This window comes from Octopus sinensis, linkage group LG13, assembly GCF_006345805.1.
Source record: "Octopus sinensis linkage group LG13, ASM634580v1, whole genome shotgun sequence".
Taxonomy (NCBI): Eukaryota; Metazoa; Mollusca; class Cephalopoda; order Octopoda; family Octopodidae; genus Octopus; species Octopus sinensis.
Genome location: NC_043009.1, coordinates 9496874 through 9520352, shown reverse-complemented (window position 1 = coordinate 9520352; position 23479 = coordinate 9496874). Strand labels below are relative to the sequence as shown.

At 36.7% G+C, this 23479-nt stretch overlaps 1 protein-coding gene across 3 annotated transcripts in view; it reads right to left on the bottom strand.

The window, feature by feature from the left end:
• LOC115218558 (homeobox-containing protein 1-like) overlaps positions 1-23479 on the bottom strand; it is a 218102-nt gene that overhangs the window by 44461 nt on the left and 150162 nt on the right. For all 3 annotated transcript variants that reach the window (XM_036508150.1, XM_036508148.1, XM_036508149.1), the window contains exon 3: positions 12433-12513. In XM_036508150.1, the coding sequence (XP_036364043.1) occupies positions 12433-12510 (78 nt within the window). In that variant the 5' untranslated portion in view covers positions 12511-12513. The remainder of the gene's footprint in view (positions 1-12432; positions 12514-23479) is intronic.

The window sequence follows — 23479 nt, the reverse complement described above, 5'->3', positions numbered from 1 at the left end:
TGGATAGTAATGGTGGAAAGAATGGCTTTTGTAGAGGGATGGAAGCGCTTGTATGAGGATGCTCAATTACAACTATCACCAAATGCCAATGACATGCACATGTCGCAGGCTTCTTTCAGTTTCCAGTAACCAAATAGTAATAATAGTTGCTAGAGTAGGGATGTCAATGGTGATAATATAGTGGAGTGTCACCTTCGATTGTAGTGGTGGTGGTGGTAGCATAACCTTTCAGCATTTAAACTGGCCATATCTGACAAAAACCCATTTTACATTGAAACTAACCAGATTCGACCTCTCACATATACCCTACATGGCATTCTAAAAATACACAGGGGCAGTCATAGTTATGTGGTAAGAAGCTTGCTTCCCAACCACATGGTTCCTGGTTCAGTCCCACTGCATGGCACCTTGGGTGAGTGTCTTCTACTTATAGCCTCAGACCAACCGAAACCCCTGCCCCCACCGTAAGTGGATTTGATAGATAGAAACTGAAAGAAGCTTTTCAGGTGAGCTGGCGGAGACGTTAGCATGCCGGGCAAAATGCTTAACAGCATTTTGTTTGCTGTTACATTCTGAGTTCAAATTCCACCAAGGTCAACTTTGCCTTTCATCCTTTCAGGGTCGATAAATTAAGTACCAGTTACGCACTGGGGTCGATGTAATCGACTTAATTCCTTTGTTTGTCCCCTCTGTGTTTAGCCCCTCGTGGGCAGTAAAGAAATAGGAAACTGAAAGAAGCTTGACATACACACACAAACACACACATGCACACACACACACACACACACACACACACACGCACACATGCACACACACACACGCACACACACACACATATAACTTATTACTAATAAAACCGGTATGCATGTTACATTCCATTACTTAATAAGTGAACAAATGTATAGAAAAAGCACAAACAAAAAGTAAAAAACAATGAATGCACAGATGAACGGGAAAATGTGTATTGAGTAGACAAATGGACAGAAAACAAACATTGAAGGTCCCTAATCCTTCATCAGTTATCAACCAGATTACTTTCCGTTTGAGCAGTTACTATACATTTTTTCACTTACATATATATCTGTGTGTGTGTGTCTTTGAGTCTGTATTTGACCCCACCCCCGCCACCACCACTTGACAATCTGTGTTGGTGAGTTTATGTCCCCATAACTTAGAGATTTGGCAAAGGATAGAATAAGTACTAGGCTTCAAAAATAAGTCCTGGGGTCAATTTGTTCAACTAAAACCCTTTAAGGTGGTGCTCCAGCATTTTTTTTTATTTATGTGCCCTTTTCAAGCCTAGCCAGGCTCATGGGCTCGGTTTTCCGGTTTCTGTGGTGCATGTGTTCCCCCTAGCTGGACAGGATGCCAGTCCATCGCAGCGTTATTCAAGAAACAGGAAGAAAGATTGAGAGAAAGTTGTGGCGAAAGAGTACAACAGAGGTTGCCACGATCTCCTGCCGGAGCCTCATGGAGCTTTAAGGTGTTTTCGCTCAATAAACACACACACAACACCCGGTCTGGGAATCGAAACCGTGATCCTCCGACTGCGAGTCCGCTGTCCTAACCACTGGGCCATTGTGCTCCAGCATGGATGCAGTCAAATGATTGAAACAAGTGAATGAGTAACCATTAATCACCATTAAACTCATGAAGCTACAACACAATACGTAACTAATTTATAACAATATAAATTTTTTAAAACTTTACATTTGACAGAGTAATCTAAATGCTAAAGGATTAATAGTTGTCTTAGCAGATTACCATTTAACACTTTAGTTACCATATTTCTATTGAAAGACACTGCTTTTGTTTTCGTTAATTCTAAAAATAATGAAGAATTTAGTAAAATAAACATTGTTGTTATTAAGTTGGTGTTCTGAAAATAAATAAGCATGAAATTTTAATGAAAGCTTTTAAATTGGATCATTTTAAAACAAGAAATTTGTATCATAAGAACCAGGAGTGGTTTCATGCAGCCTGGTGTCGAAAGAGTTAATCCTTTTGATATCAACCTGCTGGAGAATATCTACAAAACACCTTGTTGTGGCTGTGTGGTAAGAAGCTTGCTTTCCAGCCACATGGTTCTGGGTTCAGTCCAACTGTGTGGCACCTTGGGCAAGTGTCTTCTACTATAGCCTCGGGCCAACCAAAGTCTTATGAGTGGATTTGGTAGATGGAAACTTAAAGAAGCCCATCATGTATGTAAGTCTTTATGTCTATGTTTGTTCTACCCACCATTGCTTGACAACCTATGTTGGTGTGTTTATGTCCCTGAAACTTAGCAGAGACTGATAGAATAAGTGCAAGGCTTACAAAAAAATAAGTCCTGGGGTTGATTATTTTCAATTGAAACCCTTTAAGGCTGCAGTCCAATGACTGAAATGTGTAAAAGAATAAAAGAATAGAATATGTTACACCTTATCATTTATCATTTGTTTGACCCTTTTGATACCAACCTACCTCAGACCACCCCTTCATCTGTGTTACAAACATTTCGGTTTCAAGAGTTCTGAATTAAAATCTTCCATCAGAATTTAGTGTTAATTTATGTTCCAAAAACCAATAATAACGACAAAGTTATTTCACTAGTGAAGGCGCATGGCTCAGTGGTTAGAGTGTCGAACTTACAATTGTGAGGTTGTGAGTTCGAATCCCGGACCAGGCTGCGTGTTGTGTTCTTGAGCAAGACACTTTATTTCATGTTGCTCCAGTTCACTGCAGAAATAAGTTGCAAAGTCACAGGTGCCAAGCTGTATCGGCCTTTGCCTTTCCCTTGGATAACACTGGTGGCATGGAAAGGGGAGGCCGGTATGCGTGGGGGACTGCTGGTCTTCCATAAACAACCTTGCCCGGATTTGTGCCTGGGAGGGTAACTTTCTAGGTGCAATCCCACAGTCAGTCATGACCGAAGGGGGTCTCAGCTCAGCTCATTTCACTAAAATTTTCATTATTTTCAAAATTAAGTGAAGTAAAGACAGAGTACCTCAACAAAAATATGGTAACAAAGGGGTTAAGAATTTTAAAGTTTTGCTTAGCGACATGAAAGGTAGTATTTATGTTACTAAGTCTCTGCAAATTCTTGATTATTTTCAAACGTATTTCAAACATATGGCAACATATTTCAACCGAGATATAGTTATGGAAGTGTTAAATGCTACATGTTTGACAACCAGATCACCTCTGACAGTTTCCTTTTACATAATCAAGGCCACTTTGTTAACATTATTAATTGACTTTTGGAACATAAATTAACACTACATTCTGATGGAAGATTTTAATTCAGAACACATAAAAATGAGGTTGTGAGTTTGATTCCCTTACCAGGCTGTGTGTTGTGTTCTTGAGCAAGAAACTTTATTTCATGCTGCTCCAGTTCACTCAGGTGTAGAAATGAGTTGCGACATCGCTTGGGCCAAGCTGTAATGGCCTTTGCCTTTCCCTTGGATAACATCGCTGGCGTGAAAAGGGGAGGCTGGTATACATGGGCGACTGCTGGTCTTCCATAAACAACCTTGCCTGGACTTGCACCTCGGAGGGTAACTTTCTAGATTGCAATCCCATGGTCAGTCATGACCAAAGGGGGTCTTTACTCTTTACCTTTTATCAAAGCCATTAATACAGTAAGGTTGAGGCAACAATGAATGTTTCATCAAATTCTCCATAGTCTGTTATACAACCCTTAGAATAACTCAACAATATATTCCATACTTTGTTACCTTGGCTACATCCTTCTCAAGCCCTACTGATTCATAAGGACTAGTTTCCCAGCTTCTATCCAATTTTCTATCCAAAACCCAATCAAAATGCCCGAAACTTGATACACCAATTGAATGCCAGCTAGCTGTATGTGATCGGTCGGAGATTTGGACAGTACTCGCGTGTATGTGCGCACGCACACAGCTGTATATGCATGCACTAGCACTATGACCCAGCGTTGCCAGGTCATAGTGCTAGTATATATATATTTACCTCATAGATGGGACACTAGTCCATCACAGGATTATTCAGTTTTGCCACTTGGGTGGACTGGAGCAATGCGAATGTGTTTTGCTTAAAAACACAATTCCGGTGCAGGAATTGAAACCGCTATCTAACAAACTAGGCCACCTGTCTCCACGACCTTGAAGGCTGAGCAACTTTAAAGTGACAAGCTGAATTCAGGATGGAGACAGTTAAGATATCTCTATTGCTTCCATACTGGTATGAACTAAACGCGTTGTTGTTCTACTATATGGTCGTTATTCCACCGACTGGATTCTTTGTACGTTAGACATCAGTGAAATTGTTCTGAGCTTGTCACTCCATAGCTCGAGGCGAGATGATTCTTTAGAAAGTGTCTGAAGGAATTTGAATCTGTTGAAAGTATTGAATTAATTCTAAGTCTGCTTATGTTTTTCTTCTGTCTCTAAAATCTTTAAATTCTGTCATTATAAGATATTTTTAATACAAGTAGTTCATAAGGTAACTTATATTACTAAGTGAAAAATCAGTTTAAGCACGAAGACAGCTCGTTTAGAATCTGCAGTTTCTATGAAATCAGTTGAAAATCTTAAGAGGAATCTAATGCGGTTTTCCTCTTAAATTCCAACCACTTTATACTGTGTACTACAACTAATTCAATGCAACTCTTTACTTTCTGAATTCAAATTCTGCAGACGTCAGGTCAGTTTTCCTCTCATCCTACAGGGATGGATAAAATGAAGATCCGGTTAACTCCAGGGATCAATTTATATTTTTACTATGCAACCTAGATGTGAATGAAACTATGACAGATGAAGTGCACGTAGTAAATACTGTAGCCCACATTTGTAGACCGTGTTTGCAACTGAGGCACAAATCTAAACAGCAGCCACTTTTTAAGGAGAATTTAGGGAGCAACTCCTTCACTAGCATTTCTCATCTAATGATGGATGCTTCAGGTAGCAAAAGGTCAAGAAATGAACTCTGTATTCTTCATGAACCATTCTGTTGTGTCTGGGGAGAGTCATTTTCTTTTTGTGCCTTATTATGTAACACACTCACCAGTAAAATTTCCACTTATTCCTTATCTTTATTTTCCCAAAATTTTCATTGCATCTTACAACCTTTTCAATAGTCCTGACTCTGTTATTTACACTTCGTTTCTTTTTGTTTGTTTGTTCGCATGCGTGTGGGTCAGTGTGTGTGTGTGTATGTGCCTATGAATGCATGCATGTGTATATATACATGTGTGTGTATGTATATGTGTTTGTGTGTGCATCTGTATGTATGTATTCTGCATATTCATGTGCTTACATGTCTGTGTTTGTGTATTTTTTTATGTATGTGTGTGTGAACATGCGTTTGTATATGTATGCACCTCTGTCTCTTTGTGTGTTCATGTCTGTGTGTGTGTGTGTATGTGTGTATGTGTGTTTTGCAACTATGTACCATGTTTGTATGTATGGATGTGTGGACCCATGTCTCCAATGTGTCCTTGTGTGAAGTAAAGTGTGTGTGTATATATGGTCATGTGCTTCAGTCTCCATTTGCGTATGTGCGCTTGTCTGTTCTTATAACCTATCTACCTATCCTTCTGTACGTTGATCTGTTTATTTTCATATCCATATGCTTACATATATGTGTATATACACATATATACCCCCACACACACACACACATGCGCACAAACAAACAAAAAGGAATGCAGTGTAAATAACGAACAGTCAAGACTATTGAAAATGTTGCAAGACGCAACAAAAATTTTAGGAAAATAAAAATAAGGAATAAGTGGAAATTTTACTGGTGAGTGTGTTACATAATAAGGCACAAAAAGAAAATGACTCTCCCCAGACACAACAGAATACATTATATACAAAATGTATATGTATTGTATATAATATATATCATTACAAACTTGTTACCTGTTCAAATATACATATTTCTTTGTTGCCCACAAGGGGCTAAACATAGAGGGGACAAACAAGGACAGACAAAGGGATTAAGTTGATTGCATTGACCCCAGTGTGTAACCGGTACTTAATTTATTGACCCCGAAAGGATGAAAGGTAAAGTCGACCTTGGCGGAATTTGAACTCAGAACGTAATGGCAGACGAAATGCCGCTAAGCATTTCACTCGGCGGGCTAACGTTTCTGCCAGCTCGCCACCTTTCTAGTTCAAATATACTTATAGTGTATTCAGACCCAAAAGGAAGCCATTCAAAGTACTTTCTTCATGACAAAATACAGTGAATAGCTTTCTTAGGGATCAAATATGCCCCAAGCATATTTGATCTAGCAACATTTATACACATCACTACTTAGTGTGTCGGCTCTGTAATGTATATTGTATGCAAATCAAAATCAAAATTGAGATTGAAATCGATCAACATCAATGGAAATTGCAACTGTGATACCAGTGCCGGTGGTACGTAAGAGAACTATCCGAACATGGTCATTGCCAGCGCCGCCCCCACTGGCCTCGTGCTGGTGGCACGTAAAAAGCACCATCCAATCGTGGCCATTGCCAGCCTCATCTGGCACGTAAAAAGCACCCACTAGCTGTAGAAACATTGCCAGATCAGACTGGGCCTGGTGCAGCCTTCTGGCTTCCCAGACCCCAGTTGGACCGTCCAACCCATGCTAGCATGGAAAGCGGACGCTAAACGATGATGATGATGATAGCTCAGTAGATAAAACAGAAGAACAGCATACTTTGTCTAAAGACATTATCAGCTTTTGGATTCAGAATCCTGACCCAAAAGTGAAGCAGCTAAAAGGTTTATCACATTAACTCACTAAATTTAAATTGCTGTTGTCCCAGGTCAGTCTCTTTGGGTAAGCCTATTGATCAAATGCTTGCCAACTGTGACCATCCATTCTTTCTATATATTTAGGACAATATTGTTCAAGACTTTCGTTACCCTATTTCTGTTGAAATTCACTGCCTCTGTCTCAATTTATTTTGAAAATAATGAAGAATTTAGCAAAATATTTCTGTCGGTTTTAAGCCAATGTTTGGAAAATAAATTGACAAGAAATTTTGATGGAGGTTTTAATTTAGAAGCAAACAGGAAGTTTGTATTATGGAAATAGGGACAGTGTTGGGTGGGTTGGTACCAAAAGGGTTAACGTACCCTTCCCTACTTTAAAGTGGTATTTGGGGGAACTTGGCTGTTATTTTTAACAGTTCAAACAACCATGTAGAGGCTTCCTTGTTGGACTGTCATTCAAATAAGAGGAGACTAGTGGTGGTCAGCATGAACAAAGTTAATGCAGTGAATTTCAAAACATGAGCCATAAGTTAGTTTGTCATGAAGATGATTAAATATTTATCATTATAGGCAGGGCTCTGCAATAATTGCTTAATTAATTCACTGATTTCAGACACTGGATTCTTGTCATACTGGGGCACTACTTTTAAATGATGAAGCTACATTAACCCTTTTGTTACGATATTTCTGTTGACATACATTACTTTATTTTAATTAATTTTTAAAATGATAACGAATTTAGCAAAATAATGCTCTCATTATTAAGATGATGTCTGGAACCAATTAGCATAAAATTTTGATGGAAAATTGTAATTTAAATCACTTTTAAACAGTTTGTCACAGAACCAGGATTGGTTTCAGGTGGGTTCGTATGAAAAGGGTTAAGACACTTTAAATATTTCTTCTCCGTAGAACAATGTTGTTGTTGTTTTTTTAAATTATTCTGCTGACACCGAAGAACTTGACCGATACAAAATTTTAACTCTACAAAAATATAAATAACCATGAATTTGTTTCATGTGAGGGTAGAAATACTAATTTTAATTAAAGATCTGACTAATAAGGGAGTGGTGGGTGTGACACAATAATGTAAAGAGTTTGAAAAACAAAAAAAAAGAAGTAAAATGTAAACACCAGAAATTCAAAAATTATATTTAGTTTCCAAGAATCTTAGAAATGCATAATTGGACTTAATCACTTAAAATTGCCTAGAGCCGTGTTTCATATCGAGACAATCAATACAGCCAGACATCTATTGACAGAACAAACCAGAACAACAACAACAACAACAACAACAGCAACAACAAATATGACTAAATTTAAAAGGCTTGAACTATATAAAATTGACAGTCTGCATACACTCGATGTGTAATTCAGGTATTAGCATATAACAAATCTATGTTCAAATCCTTCCAAGGTCAACTTAGCCTTTTGAGGTGACATCAATGCAACTGAGTAGAAAAAAAGAAAAAATTTTGCCAGACAAACAAAATCCAGACTACACTTGAAATAATGGTACACTGGAAGAATGGATAGGATATGTTTACCTAAGTTCAGTCCCATTGCACAGTACCTTTGGCAAGTGTCTTCTACTATAGTCCCATGGTCAACCAAAGCCTTGTGAGTGGATTTGGTAAATGGAAACTGAAAGAAGCACATGGTGCGGGCACGTGCGTAGATAAGTGCATATCCTTGTCTAGATAGTACGTGACGGTTTTAAATGAACATTACCATCATCATCTCCATTTCCATCCTTCCACAGAAAGCATATTTGGCAACCATAGGAAACAATATTAACTTACAAGGGAATGGGTGACGGGAAGGGTTATCCAACTTTAGAAAGTCTGCCCTCAACAAATTCCATCTGACCCATGCAAGCATGGAAAAGTGGATGTTATGATGATGATGGTGGTGGTGGTGGTGGTGGCAGCGGCGGCGGTGGTGAGGAGGAGGAGGAGAGGTGGTGGTGGCGAGGAGGAGGAGGAGGAGGAGGAGGAGGTGATGGAGGAGAGGTGGTGGTGGTGGTGGAGGAGAGGTGGTGGTGGAGGAGAGGAGGAGGAGAGGTGGTGGAGAGGTGGTGGTGGAGGAGGAGGGGAGGTGGTGGTGGAGGATGAGGATGAGGTGGTGGTGGATGAGGATGAGGAGGAGGAGGAATATGAAGACTACAACACCAAGCACTCCAAAGCTCATCGGTGACTCAAAGGCAATTTTATATTAGAACTGCGAATGTGGTGGTGCAATGCTTTTCAATAAAACAACTTTAATTACAGTTAATTAAGCAGTAATTTTTAGTGTTGCTAGAGCATACAGAAATGCCTTGTAGTATTTGTTCTGAGTCTCTGTGCTGTAAGTTCAAATCCTGCCAAAGTCAAACTTGTCATTCATCATTTTAAGCCCAACGAAAAAAAAAGAAAAGAAAAAAGGTACAAAACTCTAAAACATACTCTTTTACTCTCTCTTTTACTTGTTTCAGTCATTTGACTGTGGCCATGCTGGAGCACCGCCTTTAGTCGAGCAACTCGACCCCGGGTCTTATTCTTTTTGTAAGCCCAGTACTTATTCTATCGGTCTCTTTTTGCCAAACCGCTAAGTGACATGTTGGTAAAATTCTAAAACATGTGGTATTTTCCAGGGATTTTTACATTCCAAGTTCAAATTCTACCCTGGCCTACTTGGGTGGCACACTTGACTCATCACCTGGTTTACCATCACCATCTGATACCCTGGGTACTTTTAGCTGAGTCATCTCTATCTTTGACTCAATGCTTTGGTTTGAGGATATTTTCCTTCCTCCCTCCCTGCCCCTTTCACCCAGAGATCCCGTAAAGAACCAAAGACACTGCATTTCCTTTGAACTAAAAAAAATATTAAAAAAATTAAGGCATGGCTGAGTGGTTAAGAAGCTTGCTTTGCAACTCTGAGGTTTCAGGTTCAGTCCCACTGCATGGCACCTTGAGCAAGTCTCTTTTACTATAGCCATTGACCAACCAATGCCTTGTGAGTGCATTTGGCAGAGAAAAATTTAATAGAACCCTATGGTTATGTGGTAGGAAACTTGTTTCTCAAACACATGGTTCCAGGTTCAGTTCCACTTTGTGGCACCTTTGGCAAGTGTCTTCTATTTTAGCCTTGGGCCAACCAAAGCCTCGTGAGTGGATTTGGTAGACAAAAACAGAAAAAAGCCTGTTGTTTATACATATGTATATCACTGTGATCACCGTGACCGACCAGGCTATCAGGTGTTGCTACACATCACTGGTCACAATACGCTTTGCATTGTTTTCGCTCAATAAACACTCACAACTCCTGGTCTGGGAATGGAAACTGCGATCCTACGACCACAAGTCTGCTGCTCTAACCACTGGGCCATTGTGCCTCCACACATATGTATATATCCATGTGTATGTGTCTATGTTTGTTCCCCCCCACCACTTGACAACCAGTGTCGTTGTATTTACATCCCCATAACTTAGCGGTTCAGCAAGAGAGACTGAAAGAATAAATACAAGGCTTAAGGAAATAAGTCCTGGGGTTGATTTGTTAGACTAAGACCCTTCAAGGCGGTGCCCAAACATGGCCACAGTCAAATGACTGAAACAAGTAAAAGATAAAAGAAGCCCATCATATATATGTATGTCTGTGTCTTTGTGTGTGTTTGTCCCCTTACCCCCACTGCTTGGATACCAGTATTGGTTTGTTTACATCCTCATAACTTAGCAGTTCATCAAAAGAGAATGACAGAATAAGTACCATTCTTAAGAAATAAGTACAAGGGTGGATCTGTTTGATTAAAACCCTTTACGGCAAGACCCCCCCCCCAATACGATTATCAATCTTTGTTGCAGTAATTAGACTGCAGCCATGCTGGGGCATCACATTGAAGAATTTTTAGTCAAACTCACTGAGCCCAGTACTTATTTGCTTTTTAAACCAATTACATATTCTATCGGTCTCCTTTGCCAAGCTGCTAAGTTACGGGGATGTAAACACACCAACACTGGTTATCAACATAAAGACACACACACAAATATATACATACATGCATATATATATATATATATATATATTATATATATATATATATATACACACACATATATATATATATATATATATACATATACCAGAGTAAACACATAAATGTGAAACAAGGTGGAAAAAAGAGTACTCAAATACCAGGAGTAGAGTAATATGCTTTATTTAAAAGCAGCAGAAAATTCAACAAAACAAACGGGAACGTGAAACTCAGAGTAACAGTTTTGTTGAATTTTCTGCTGCTTTTAAATAAAGTATATATATATATATATAATATATATATATATTATATATATATATATATATACACAAACACACATATATATATATACATATATATACACACACACACACATATATATATATATGCATGAGGGGGTTCATTCAGTGCCATCTACCAAATCCACTCACAAGGCTTTGGTCATGCAATGGGACTGAACTCAGAACCATGTGGTTGGGAAGCCATGCCTGCACTTAAGTAACAGATACAAGGTTAACCCTTTAGCATTTAAACAGGCCATATCTGGCCCATATATTCTACATGCTTTATGTTCAATCTGGCTAGATTCAGCCTCTCACACCTACCATACAATGTCATTCTAAAAATATACAATCATCATCATTGATATCTTGAAGCTTCTAGATAATGCATAATTAATTCAAACCAATTTCAATAAATAAGCATTATATTTGATTGAATAATCTGAATGCAAAAAGGTTATTCCAGGAACTTCTAGTGGTTTTTTTGGTTGCAATTATATCTTACCAATTCTAGAGAAATTAACTGAAAAAGTGGAATACACTTGATTATTGATGGCATCAAATAATGAAACTCTACAGAAATATAGTTATTTTTTATTCATTTAGTTTTTCTGCCGTTCTTTAATCAGTTAACAGTGAACATATATGGGGAGGATAAATAGTATTGTACAACCAACTGAAAAGTTGGCAGAGATTATCATGTCACTAGCACTATAGTATGCCTGCAAGATAATTATCTCATACAAAAGACTAGATATATCCTCTCAAAGTCATTCTAAAGTCTAGTAGATATGTGTTAGAACTGTTTCACTGAGGAGATTTCATAAGACTGAAATCTACTAAAGAATAGATTCACCACTCTTTGCTGCACATTTTCATTTAATTTTTTAACAGTTTAAATTTCAGATTTTTCTCCCTTGCCATTCTTGATAAGAATTATCATAAAAGGTAATGATTTTTCATCTGATGAGGATGTTTTTTTTTTTAAATTCTTTAAACCATTGCAATCAAGGCCATACCAAAGTACCATCTTCAGTATAATTTCAATTGATTAAAAATTCTTTTTCCAGCTCATTATTTCAACTACAATGGGAACAACATGCACATGCAATTAATGTAAGCAGTGGCAGCAGTATGAACTAACGAGCGTATCGTTAACGTGCAATGTTAAATTGTTTGTATGTGTGGCCAGAATAAGAGTTGGCTCCTACTGATCACTGTTGGATTAATTAAGAAATATAAAAAAAGGGAAGAACAAAGGAAGGGAGGAAGGAAGGAAAGAAGGAAAGAAGGAAGGAAGGAAAAAAGGAAAGAAGGAAGGAAGAAAGGGAGGTGTCAACAAGCAGGAGGTCATCTCATCACTAAGAGAGTAATATAGTTAATTAAAATTTCTTGGCTTACTATTTCAAGTATGCTAGTGCCCATTTTACTATTATGTTTCCATGCAGCAGGCGTCCCTGGGTGTTTTTCCCCAGTCATAACCTAAGAAGAAATTGAAACAAAGCATTAGTCTTTCCTGACAGAGGTTTCTATGATTCTGGTGTAATGTAAGAGATAAACTATAATATAATATTTTCCTGTGGTCTTGTCCTAGGGGACATGGAGTCAAGCATTTTGGAAAAGCAAGAAAAGAAAAAACGAAAAAAAAAAAAAAGAAAAAGAAAATAAGGAAAATGAGAATTGAAACGAAAATGCTTCATCAAAGAATAAGAAAAAAAAATTGAAGTGAAAAGGTTATGAACTAGGATTTTGCGGACAGAAGCCTAACTCCATTTGAAAGCATTCAAATAGCCCCAGCATGGGCTGAAATGTATAAAAAAATAGAAGAATAAATGGTGCCACAAACACAAGCATAAGGTTTTAAATTTGGAGGAGAGGAATAATCAGGTGTTTCCAAAAGTGGATAGCAAGGAACTCCCAGAGTTCTGTAAAAATATTCTGGGGTTTCATGAGATGACGTGAACTTTAAAAAGATTTAATATAAATTTATTTTATGACAAATAGAGTATTCACTATTTTCACACTAATAAATGGTTAAATGGTGTTTTCTTTTCTTGTTTAAAATATTCTCTCTCAAAAACAGTTTATTTAATGAATGTTTATATTAAAATCAGAGAAAGAGAGTTTGTTAGTGAAATATTGGTATGCACTCAGCAATAAAAAAAAAAAATTTTTTAATACATAAGCACAGGTGTAGCTGTGTGGTAAGAAATTTGGTTCCCAACCACATGGTTCTGGGTTCAGCCCCGCCACTGAGTGGCACCTTGGACAAGTATCTTCTACTATAGCCTTAAGTCAACCAAAGCCTTGTGAGTGGATTTGGTGGACAGAAACTGAAAAAGTGTCTCATGTATGTATGTATGTATATATATATATATATATATATGTGTGTGTGTGTATATATACATATATATACACATACACACACACACACACACACACACACACCACACACACACACACATATATATATATAATATATATATATATATATATATATATATATATTATATATATATATATGTGTGTCTTTGTGTCTGTGTTTGTCTCCCCCATCATTGCTTGACAACCAATGTTGGTATGGTTACATCCCTGTAACTTAGCGGTTCAGCAAAAGACACTGATAGAATAAGTACCAGGCTTACAAAGAATAAGTCCTGGGGTCGACTTGCTCGACTAAATGTGGTGCTTCAGCATGGCCACAGTCAAATGACTGAAACAAGTAAAAGAATAAAGAGTATACACATTAAAGACTAGGACAGCATAAAATGATTGGGTGCTGCTGTTTGGATGCCAACGATTGGTGCAGAGAGAGAGACAGAGAATAAAGTATATTAATTGATCATAATTGACATAAAGTAATTTCCATCTCCTCCTATGCATAAAAAGAAATATGCTCACACGCATAAACAAAGAGTAAGGAGGAAAGGAAAGCAAGGGCGTGAGAGAAACGCTAAAATGTGTAATGTCAAATAAGTCATCATCAAATCAGTGATGTCAAATAGGTGGCAACAAAACAGCTGTGCCAAAACATCTCACAACCGTGTAAAGAGTCAATCAACATACTAGAAATAGCAACAAAATCACTCTCAAGTGACACACACACACAAACCCTACCATTGTGAAAAGGTAGCAATATACTGAATAATGTAGTTGAAGAAATAGAAAGAGAATGAGAAAAGAAAAGGATGGGCTAGCCATGGCAGCTATTACCTCAGTCATGGGGGCCTACTGGATTAGGGGCTAAGCAACAACCATGTTAAAGAAATAAGATCACGCAGATAAGAAGGAAAGGAAGTTATTCTTGTAATGGAAGTAACATTGATAGGTAGAAAGAAAAAATGGAAGAATTTGTATTTAACATTATATGAAATAATTGATTTTATATTTATTGAATTATTTTAATGATTTCATAATAATTTTATGAACCAAAATAAAATTGGCATTATCTAATAAGGCTATATGTTTATAACAGTGGCTAATTTTTCAATTAGAATAATTAACGAATATACTTGAGTATATGTATATACGTGTTTATATGCATGCATGCATATATACGTACATATATGTTTCAAACACTTGTGTATGTGTTTGTGGGTGTTTAGGTGTGTGCGTGTGTGTATAAAAGTATATATGTGTGTGTATGGTAGAATCAGTAAAATGCAGAGCAAGGTACCTTGTGGTATTTAAGGCACTTTAGGCTCTGTGTTCAAATCCTGCATTACATTTCACCTTACTAAGGTTGATAAAATATCTACCACTACTATGGTTGATATGTTTGACTAAATACTCTTGAGGGCTATGCTCCAGTATGGTCAGTCCTCTAACAAATAAAGTAAAAGCAAATGAAATATCACCTTGTTACCATTGTCTTTATCACTTTCTTTCCAGCTATGCCCACCCATCCTTATATAATGCTGAGTAGCCATGTGTCTCCTCTGCAGCAAGACACCTGTTCTTGTCCTATCTAGCCTCAACACTTGACATAAAGTCACCTCCCTCTCTACAGACTCACTCACTTGAGAGACTTTTTCTGTCTTGCAAGTTACTCGGTAACCTCACTAGTGTGGGCGCCACAGAAAAGAACTCAGCAACTGATATGTGTACCATGAAACTTAAGTAGCACATTCATAAAGTACTGTATAAAGATAAGATTTCCCTTCTACACACACACATTTATAAGGGTTGTATAGTTTATTTGAAGCATTGTGAAACAGAGCTAAAGGTAATTGAAAGCCACTAAAATACAATGTTATGTGAATAAACAAAGATTTGTGCTGCTACCTCATGTTTCCGTATTATGGCTTGAAATATCCTAAATAGGAATAATGGGGGTTGAGTTAGTTCTGTATTGCACAAACATCTATGTTAAAGGGGGGGGGGAGCTGATGGTGGGAAAGACATATGCAGATGGTTGACGTTAAATTAGTAAATTAGCAAGGGCAACTCTTGTCTGTTGTTGATGATCACTTCATTTCCTGAACTGGAATAAATACCATGGCCATTTTTACTGATACAAACGTTTTAAAGCTCTTATCAATATCTTCTAAAATATAATGTAGAGTGTAAACCTTTGCTTTTGTTTTCACTTTTATTTGTAGCTTGAACTGTAGTAGGTTTCTCAATCACTTCATATATGTGGGTATGTGTTTATATAAATGCATAATATATATATAATATGTATAGTATTATAGGTCCACTAGCACTATGACCTGGCAACGCCGGGTCATAGTGCTAGTGCATGCATATACAGCTGTGTGCGTGTGCACATACACGCTAGTACTGTCCAAAGCTCCGACCAATCACAAAATAGTAACTTCTATTGATTTTTTAATGGCTTTGCGTGGTGACTGGGGAAATGTAAAGATGTGCACGACCACCCTTGGACGGTTTTGAATGGCCATAGAAAGTGCAAACCCTCTAACTGAAAAATTGTGGATTTGTATAAAGGACACACACACACACAGACATTTTGCCATTTATATATAGAGAGATTACAGTCAATCTTAACTGGTTTCACAACAGATGTTAGATAACTCGATGTTTATCTAATACATATGCTCTTCAGGAATGGAGGTATGGAAAAAATATAACTTATAAATTTTTAGAAGACTATATATATATATATATATTTACACACAGAATAATTCTGAAGTTTTACCAAGTTAGGTTTGTCAAACCTTAGTGAAAAAAAATGGATATTTGTCACTTATACACACACTAATGAACTCTAATATACTGACAAAAAAAAATGAAAGAAAGAAAGAAATATAGTCTTCACCAGGTGATGCTATTAAGTCAGACATGGCCGAAATCTATCAAGGTTATCTTCCAATTGTCATACATCTAACTGTAATTGTATTAACTCTAGCGATTTTCCATTGAAGCAGATGTAAGGTTAAAAGAATTAGTTTATTGCATTATGATCAACACCAAGTTGGCCTCAATCTTTTAAGATTTACAGCCAATATATTCAAAAGAAGGTTTTATTAACACCCCTAGTCACTCACTGACTCACTCTCTCTCCCTCTCTGACACACACAAAAATGTTCAGAAATTAAAACATAGAACAGAAAAGGTGACACACTCACTATTGACCCATATTTGAAATTCTAAGTAAACCAATACATCTGTTACTTAAGACAGAAAATTTTCTCTTTTATAAAAACTTACAGAAACAATGAAACATTTTGTCAGCTGTGCACCTGAATTCTTATAATATTCTATTTTTACACCTTTAAAGTACTTTACTGACACTTGGAATTTATTTCATTTTGCAGACAGAAGATTTTTAGAATATAAAAATTTTTCAGACAAATTTTATTTCAGAGTAATCAATTTACTGGCCAAAAAGCTCCACACATATCAAGTAAATTAGTATACTTCCACTAACCTTTAGATTGCCTGATATCTACTTCTACCAAGACAACATTTCCACAAGGAACAACAGATCTTTTAATTATTATTATAGCAGTGAAATTTAATAATGATCCATCATAGAAACGACACAACAGTAAATGATAAACCCAGGACTTCTAGAATCTTGAAGAGTACTTTGTTTGATGCATTCATTTAATTATTTAACCTTAGACTCAATTACTGTCCCACCATTAATTATGCTTATTTAATTATTAAGTTTCATTTAAATTATTTGACTGCAGTTAACTTTATCAGAACTTACCCTCTAATTGAACCAACAAACATTTCAAACTATACAAACTTATATTTCCTCTAATTTTTATTTTAATCGATTTTAAATTTTATCCTATAATAATGTATGTTCTAGTTTATATTCTAATGTATTTCCTTTCCCAGACTTTTCAATTTGATGTCATATATTTTCTTCATAATGTATTTGATTAGACAACAAAATCATTTCAATGCATTTCACCTTGTGCTGAGTAACAACCTGTAATTTACCAATGTATATATCATTGATATATATCTAATGCAAAATACGCGAAAGATATTTATGTTATGTATTCATTTCTTTGTGTATGTAAGTTATCTTTTACCCATTTCAGACATTGGACTGCAACCATGCTGGGGTGCCACCTTGAGGGATTTCAGTTAAACAAATTGACTTCAGTATTCAAGTCTGGTACTCATACCATACTGAGAGACACAAGCATGGCTGTGTGGTAAGAAGCTTACTTCCCAACCACATGGTTCTGGGTTCAGTCCCACTCCATGGCACCTTGGGCAAGGGTCTTCTACTATAGTTTCAGGCCAACCAAAGCCTTGTGAGTGGATTTGGCAGATGGAAACTGAAAGAAGCCCGCCGTATATGTGTGTGTGTGTGTGTGTGTGTATTTATGTGAGTGTATCTTTGTGTCTGTGTTTGTCCCTTGCCATTGCTTGACAACCGATGTCGGTGTGTTTACGTTCCCATAACTTAGTGGTTCACCAAAAGAGATCGATAGAATAATTGATAAGCTTACAAGGAATAAGTACTGGGGTTGATTTCTTCCTCTAAAAAAAAACCCTTTAAGGCAGTGCTCCAGCATGGCAGCAGTCAAACGACTGAAACAAGTAATAGAATAACAGAATACTATCGGACTTTTTTACCACGTTGCTAAGTTATGAGGACATAAACAAACCAACACTGGCTGCCAAGTGGTGATGGGGGAACAAAAACAAACACACACATGACAGGCTTCCACATTTGTTATTTCATTTATTGTGTGAAAAATCAAGAGAACAATTCAATCAGTTATATTTTCAATGTGTGATAAGGGGGCGAGCTGGCAGAAACATTAGCGCGCCGGGCGAAATGCTTAGCAGTATTTCATCTGTCGTTACGTTCTGAGTTCAAATTCTGCAACGGTCGACTTTGCCTTTCATCCTTTCAGGGTAAATAAATAAAGTACTAGTTTCGCACTGGGGTCGATGTAATCGACTTAATCCCTTTGTCTGTCCTTGTTTGTCCCCTCTGTGTTTAGCCCCTTGTGGGCAATAAAGAAATATATATTTTCAATGTGTGTGTGTGTGTGTGTATGGGAGAGAGACAGAGAAAGTATGCACATTCTTCCTTAACCTTAGTTTGTAATGAATAAAGTTGTCCAAAAATATATTGTATATTGAACTCTGTATACCTTAATAAATCTAAGATTTTATTGCTTCAAACTCAAGAGACACAATTCTATCAAATTCCATTTACATAGTCCTTAAATATTGATGTGCGTTTGTGTGTGTATATATATATATATATACATATATATACACACACACACACACACACATATATACATATTAGAGGGAAACCACTATGTGGACACCCTTATGCTAGAAATAGATCCGCTATGGTCTTACCACTAAGAAATGTTCTCAAGCAGAAGGGTGTCCTCATAGTGGTTTCCCTCTAATATGTATGTAATACAATTTTACTGAACCTTCAGTTTTTTTATATGCTAGACCACTGGTGTGAAACCGATGTTAATTAAATTAATATCTAATTTCTCACCCTCATTTTAATTTATATATATATGTACGTAATGTTCCCCCAATCAAAATAAATTAGCAGTTCTCTGTTAACCAATATCCTGTAATTATCTCACCAATCCCATCACATGATGGACCTTGAATAAATTCATTTTATGCAAATATTGTTTTTTTTCACAAAATATATTCCTATTGTAAATATTACTCATAATGTATTCAACAAAAATAAAACAAAAATATTTTTCCAATTAGCAAAATAGTTCATATAATCCGGTGTACGCAATTGAAGCAGTATTTAATTAAAATAGTCATCTATGTAGCATATTTAATGTATATACACCATTGATAGGCAATTTACTGTCGTTTGGGTCCAAAATAACATTTCTTACAGATGTGCTGTGATTAAAAACAATACATATCAGAGGGAGATGTAAAAAATATGTGTGTGTGTGCATATGCGTGTGTGTGTGCATGTGCGTGCATGCATGTATTTTTGTATCCGTGTTTAATGACCCCCACCCTTACTTGGTAACTGGTATCGGTTTCTTTAGTAGTTCAACAAAAGAGAGTGGTAGAACAAGTACCAGATTAAAAAAAAAACATTGTTACTGAGGTTAGTGTGTGGGAATAAAACCCGTCAATGCAGTGCCCCAGCATGGCCACAGTCCAATGACAAACTATTAAAAGGTAAAAGATAAAAGAAAAAATGTATGTATGTATGTATGTATAATCTATGTATGTGGGATCTTTTCGGTTTGAATGGCAGTTTTTAACATAATTTCTAGGTAACTAAAAAATCTTAAACTTCGTATACTGGTAAAATGTGTTTATAAAACATCTTTTTCTCTTGGCTTTATTGAGAAAATTCTAGAGTTTGTAAGATATTTGTTGTTTTTTTTCTTTCTTCAATTTCTGCAATTTCAACCAATCAGTGACGTCTATTGAGGTAAAAAACATTCTGTGCCGTATGAATATGTCCCTCATTTAAGGAACAGATTGGGTTTATTTACATTTGTGAAGAAAAAAAGATACCCTTCCCCCACCCCTAACCCTAACCCTAACTAACCCTAACTCTAACCCTAAGCCTAAAACAGATTGAAATGCAATAGATCGATTCTAGGGTCATAATTATGGGTGACAATTTCATATGACACTGCTAGAAAAAATTGCTGTTCAAACCGAAGAGATCCATGTATGTGTAATGCATGTATTTATGTCTAGATATGTGTATGTAAAGTTCTCAGCAGAATTCAAGTTGGTCCACTAACCAAGCGATAAGGTGTCTTTTGCTTAAACCAAGGTATTTCTAGGGATCAGAATATATTTTCATCAATGTCTGCATATCTGTAGGTACATGTGTGTAAAAGCTTGCACTCCTATGAGTACACCTGTCTTTTTAGTATACAAACGTGTGCTTAATTACATGTGTTAGTATGTGTACAAGTAGGTTTTCAAATTTCACACAAGGTCAGCAACTTCAGGGAAGGGGTTGAGTCCATCATGTCATCCCCAGTGTTCCACTGGTTCTTATTTTATCAACCCTGAAAGGATGAAGGGCAAAGTCAACCTCAGTGGCATTTGAACTTAGAATCACTAACCATTTTTTTCTGGTCCAGTAACAATTCTGCTAGCCCACTTCTTTAAGTATAAGTATGACATATGCATACATGATTCTATGTATGTGTATGTATGTGTCTCTTCAATATGTCATATATATCATTAAACACACACGTGCACGTATGCACATCTCTATATATATAAAACTGAGAATGTGTGTCTGTCTGTCTGTCTGTGTGTTTCCCTAAAACTTGAGAACTACACAACCAATTTCATTCAAATTTTACACATGCCTTACTTAGGGTCCAGGGAGTGTCATTGGCAAAAAAATTTTTTTAACTTTTTGCCTAGGGCGAGCCCACAGCAATATCATATCTTCTCCACTGTGATTCCCTAAAACTTCCCTCCAGAAGTAGAGGTAGGCTGGATTGTAGCCACACTTCTATACAAGAGGGAGGACAAGATACAATTGATCGAAATTGCAAGAGACGGGCTAACAATTCCAGTCTGTTATATATTTTGAGTATTGTTATCACTAGCGATATCAAGATATAACTTTGTATTTTGTATTTTATGTGTAGATGTATATATATATATAGATGTACATGTAATATGTACACATATATACATGCACTAGCACTATGACCCAGCAACGATGGGTCATAATGCTAGTATATATATATATATGTGTGCTGCATATTAATTTTTACTATAAGCCTAAGTGCCTAATCTCTGAGAGGCTTTCAAGGGTCAGTGCTTAGTAACAATTTTATGGTGTTAAGATGAAAAGATAAACCTCCTTTCAGAAAGCATACCAGTCTGTTGCAGTACACACTGAAATGAACCAAAGCAAAATAAAACAGTGTTGAACCCATAAACACAACAAAATATTCACTTTGAATTAGAATTCATTAAGAGTGAGAAACTAATTTAATCGTCTATTTGGTATCTCCAGCTCACAGTTACTATTTACAACAATGTTGTTGGGTTAGCTGAGCCAGGCTGGGCTAGATGCAGATCAGTTCCCATAATGGACTACAAGGGATGCATTATTTGCTTTAGGGTGTCACATTTTAAAATTGGCCTTATACAATTCTCAATATGAAAAGTAATAGTGCAGAATTTAATCTCTAAAGGATAGAGTTTTGTATTAAGAAAGGAATCTACGTATGGTTACATATATATTGGGTCATCTCATAAATAATGCATTTTTTTTTATACTTCTTTTAGTTTTCAAAATTAAGATAAATAAAGTTCTTTTTAATCTAAAATATACTCTCCTTCATTTTCTACAATGCTCTTCCATCTATCTGGTAGACTTGCAAAGCCCCTCTTCCAAAATTCACTTATCTGTGATGAAAAATACTCTTCCAGTACTGTTCTGACCTTGTCTACAGAATTCCTATTTTTTCCATCCAAATGATCTTGAAGACCGCAGAATAAATGATAATTAAGATGGGACAACTCCAGCCCTTGGAATGTCATCCTTGCTGTATGTGGCCAAGCATTATCCTGATAGAACACTTTTTCATCTGGAAATGAAAGATTGTCATTTTTCTTCTAGCACTGACTTAAGCTACTCAAGTTGGCTCACAGTAGATCTCCTTTGTTATCATTTGGTTTGGGTTTAAAAGTTCTAAGTGGACTAAACATTTCATATCCTACCAAACAGATAACAAAACTTTACAGGGTGAAGACTTTCTTTAGCCTGGGGTGCTGGTGTTTCTCCTTTCCCTACCCACTGTCTTCAGCGCTTAACATTTTTATAGAGAACCCATTTCTTGTCACTAATCACTATTTAGTCCAAAAAAGGTTCATTCGTGAGATGTGACAGCAAAGAAGAGCACAAATTCACTTTCCGTGCATGATTAATCTCGGGAAGTTTGTCAGGAACCCACTGACCCAATTTGCTGACTTTTCCAATGGCATGCAAGTGTCGATGAATGGTTGAATGACCAAATCCAAGCTTCTCTGCTAGTTCAACAATTACAATGGGATTTTGTTCTACCAGGGTTTGCAGGATGTCCTTGTCAAGCTCTACAGATCTTCTGGGATGAGGCTTGTCTTCTAGGCTGCAGTTTCTGGCTCGAAATTTCTGGAACCACCATTGACAATGACTTATGCTTATTGTCCGATTCCCATGTACTGCATTAATATTCCTCGCAGTTTCCGTTGCGTTGTTGCCTTTATCGAACTCATAAAGCAAAATATTCTGAATATGCTCCTTTGCCACTTCCATTATAGCTTTGAAAAAATAACTGTTTAAATCGAACTGCACTCTTCAAAACTTGCACTAAGAATAAGTACAAAGTAAAATTACTACCTGCATTATAACAAGTTGATGCAGGTAGTTTACCTGGTCCCCCTCCAACTTTTAGTTCATGCAATTTAAAAAAAACTGATTGTTTATGACCCAATGTGTGTGTGTGTTTGAGTGTGTTGTGTAGTAAGAAATTTGCTTCCCAAACCACTGCATGGCACCTTGGGTAACTGCCTTCCATTATAGCCCTGAGCCAACCAAACCCTTGTGAGTGAACTAAGTAGAAAGAAACTGAAAGAAGACCATCATGTGTGTGTGTGTGCATGTTATTGTGTACACATGTGTATGTGTGTCTGTGTGTGCATGTTTGCACGTCATCTTGACAATGCATGATAGTTGTAAATGAGTGTCTTTCATTTCCAGTCTTTTTGTGAAAACATATCTGGCCATGGGGTAATATTACAAAGACACACGTGCACATACGATGTTTCTTTCAGGTTTTGTCTACTAAGTCAACTAACAGGCTTTTGTAGCAGAAGATACTGAGTGACACTTTGGTATCACACAGAGGGACTGAACCCAGAACTATGTGGTTGGGAACCAAACCTCTTACCACACACCCATGCCTGCCAATACTTCAATAATATATTCAGCTAACTCGTGAAAAAACAGATATCAAATAAACAAATG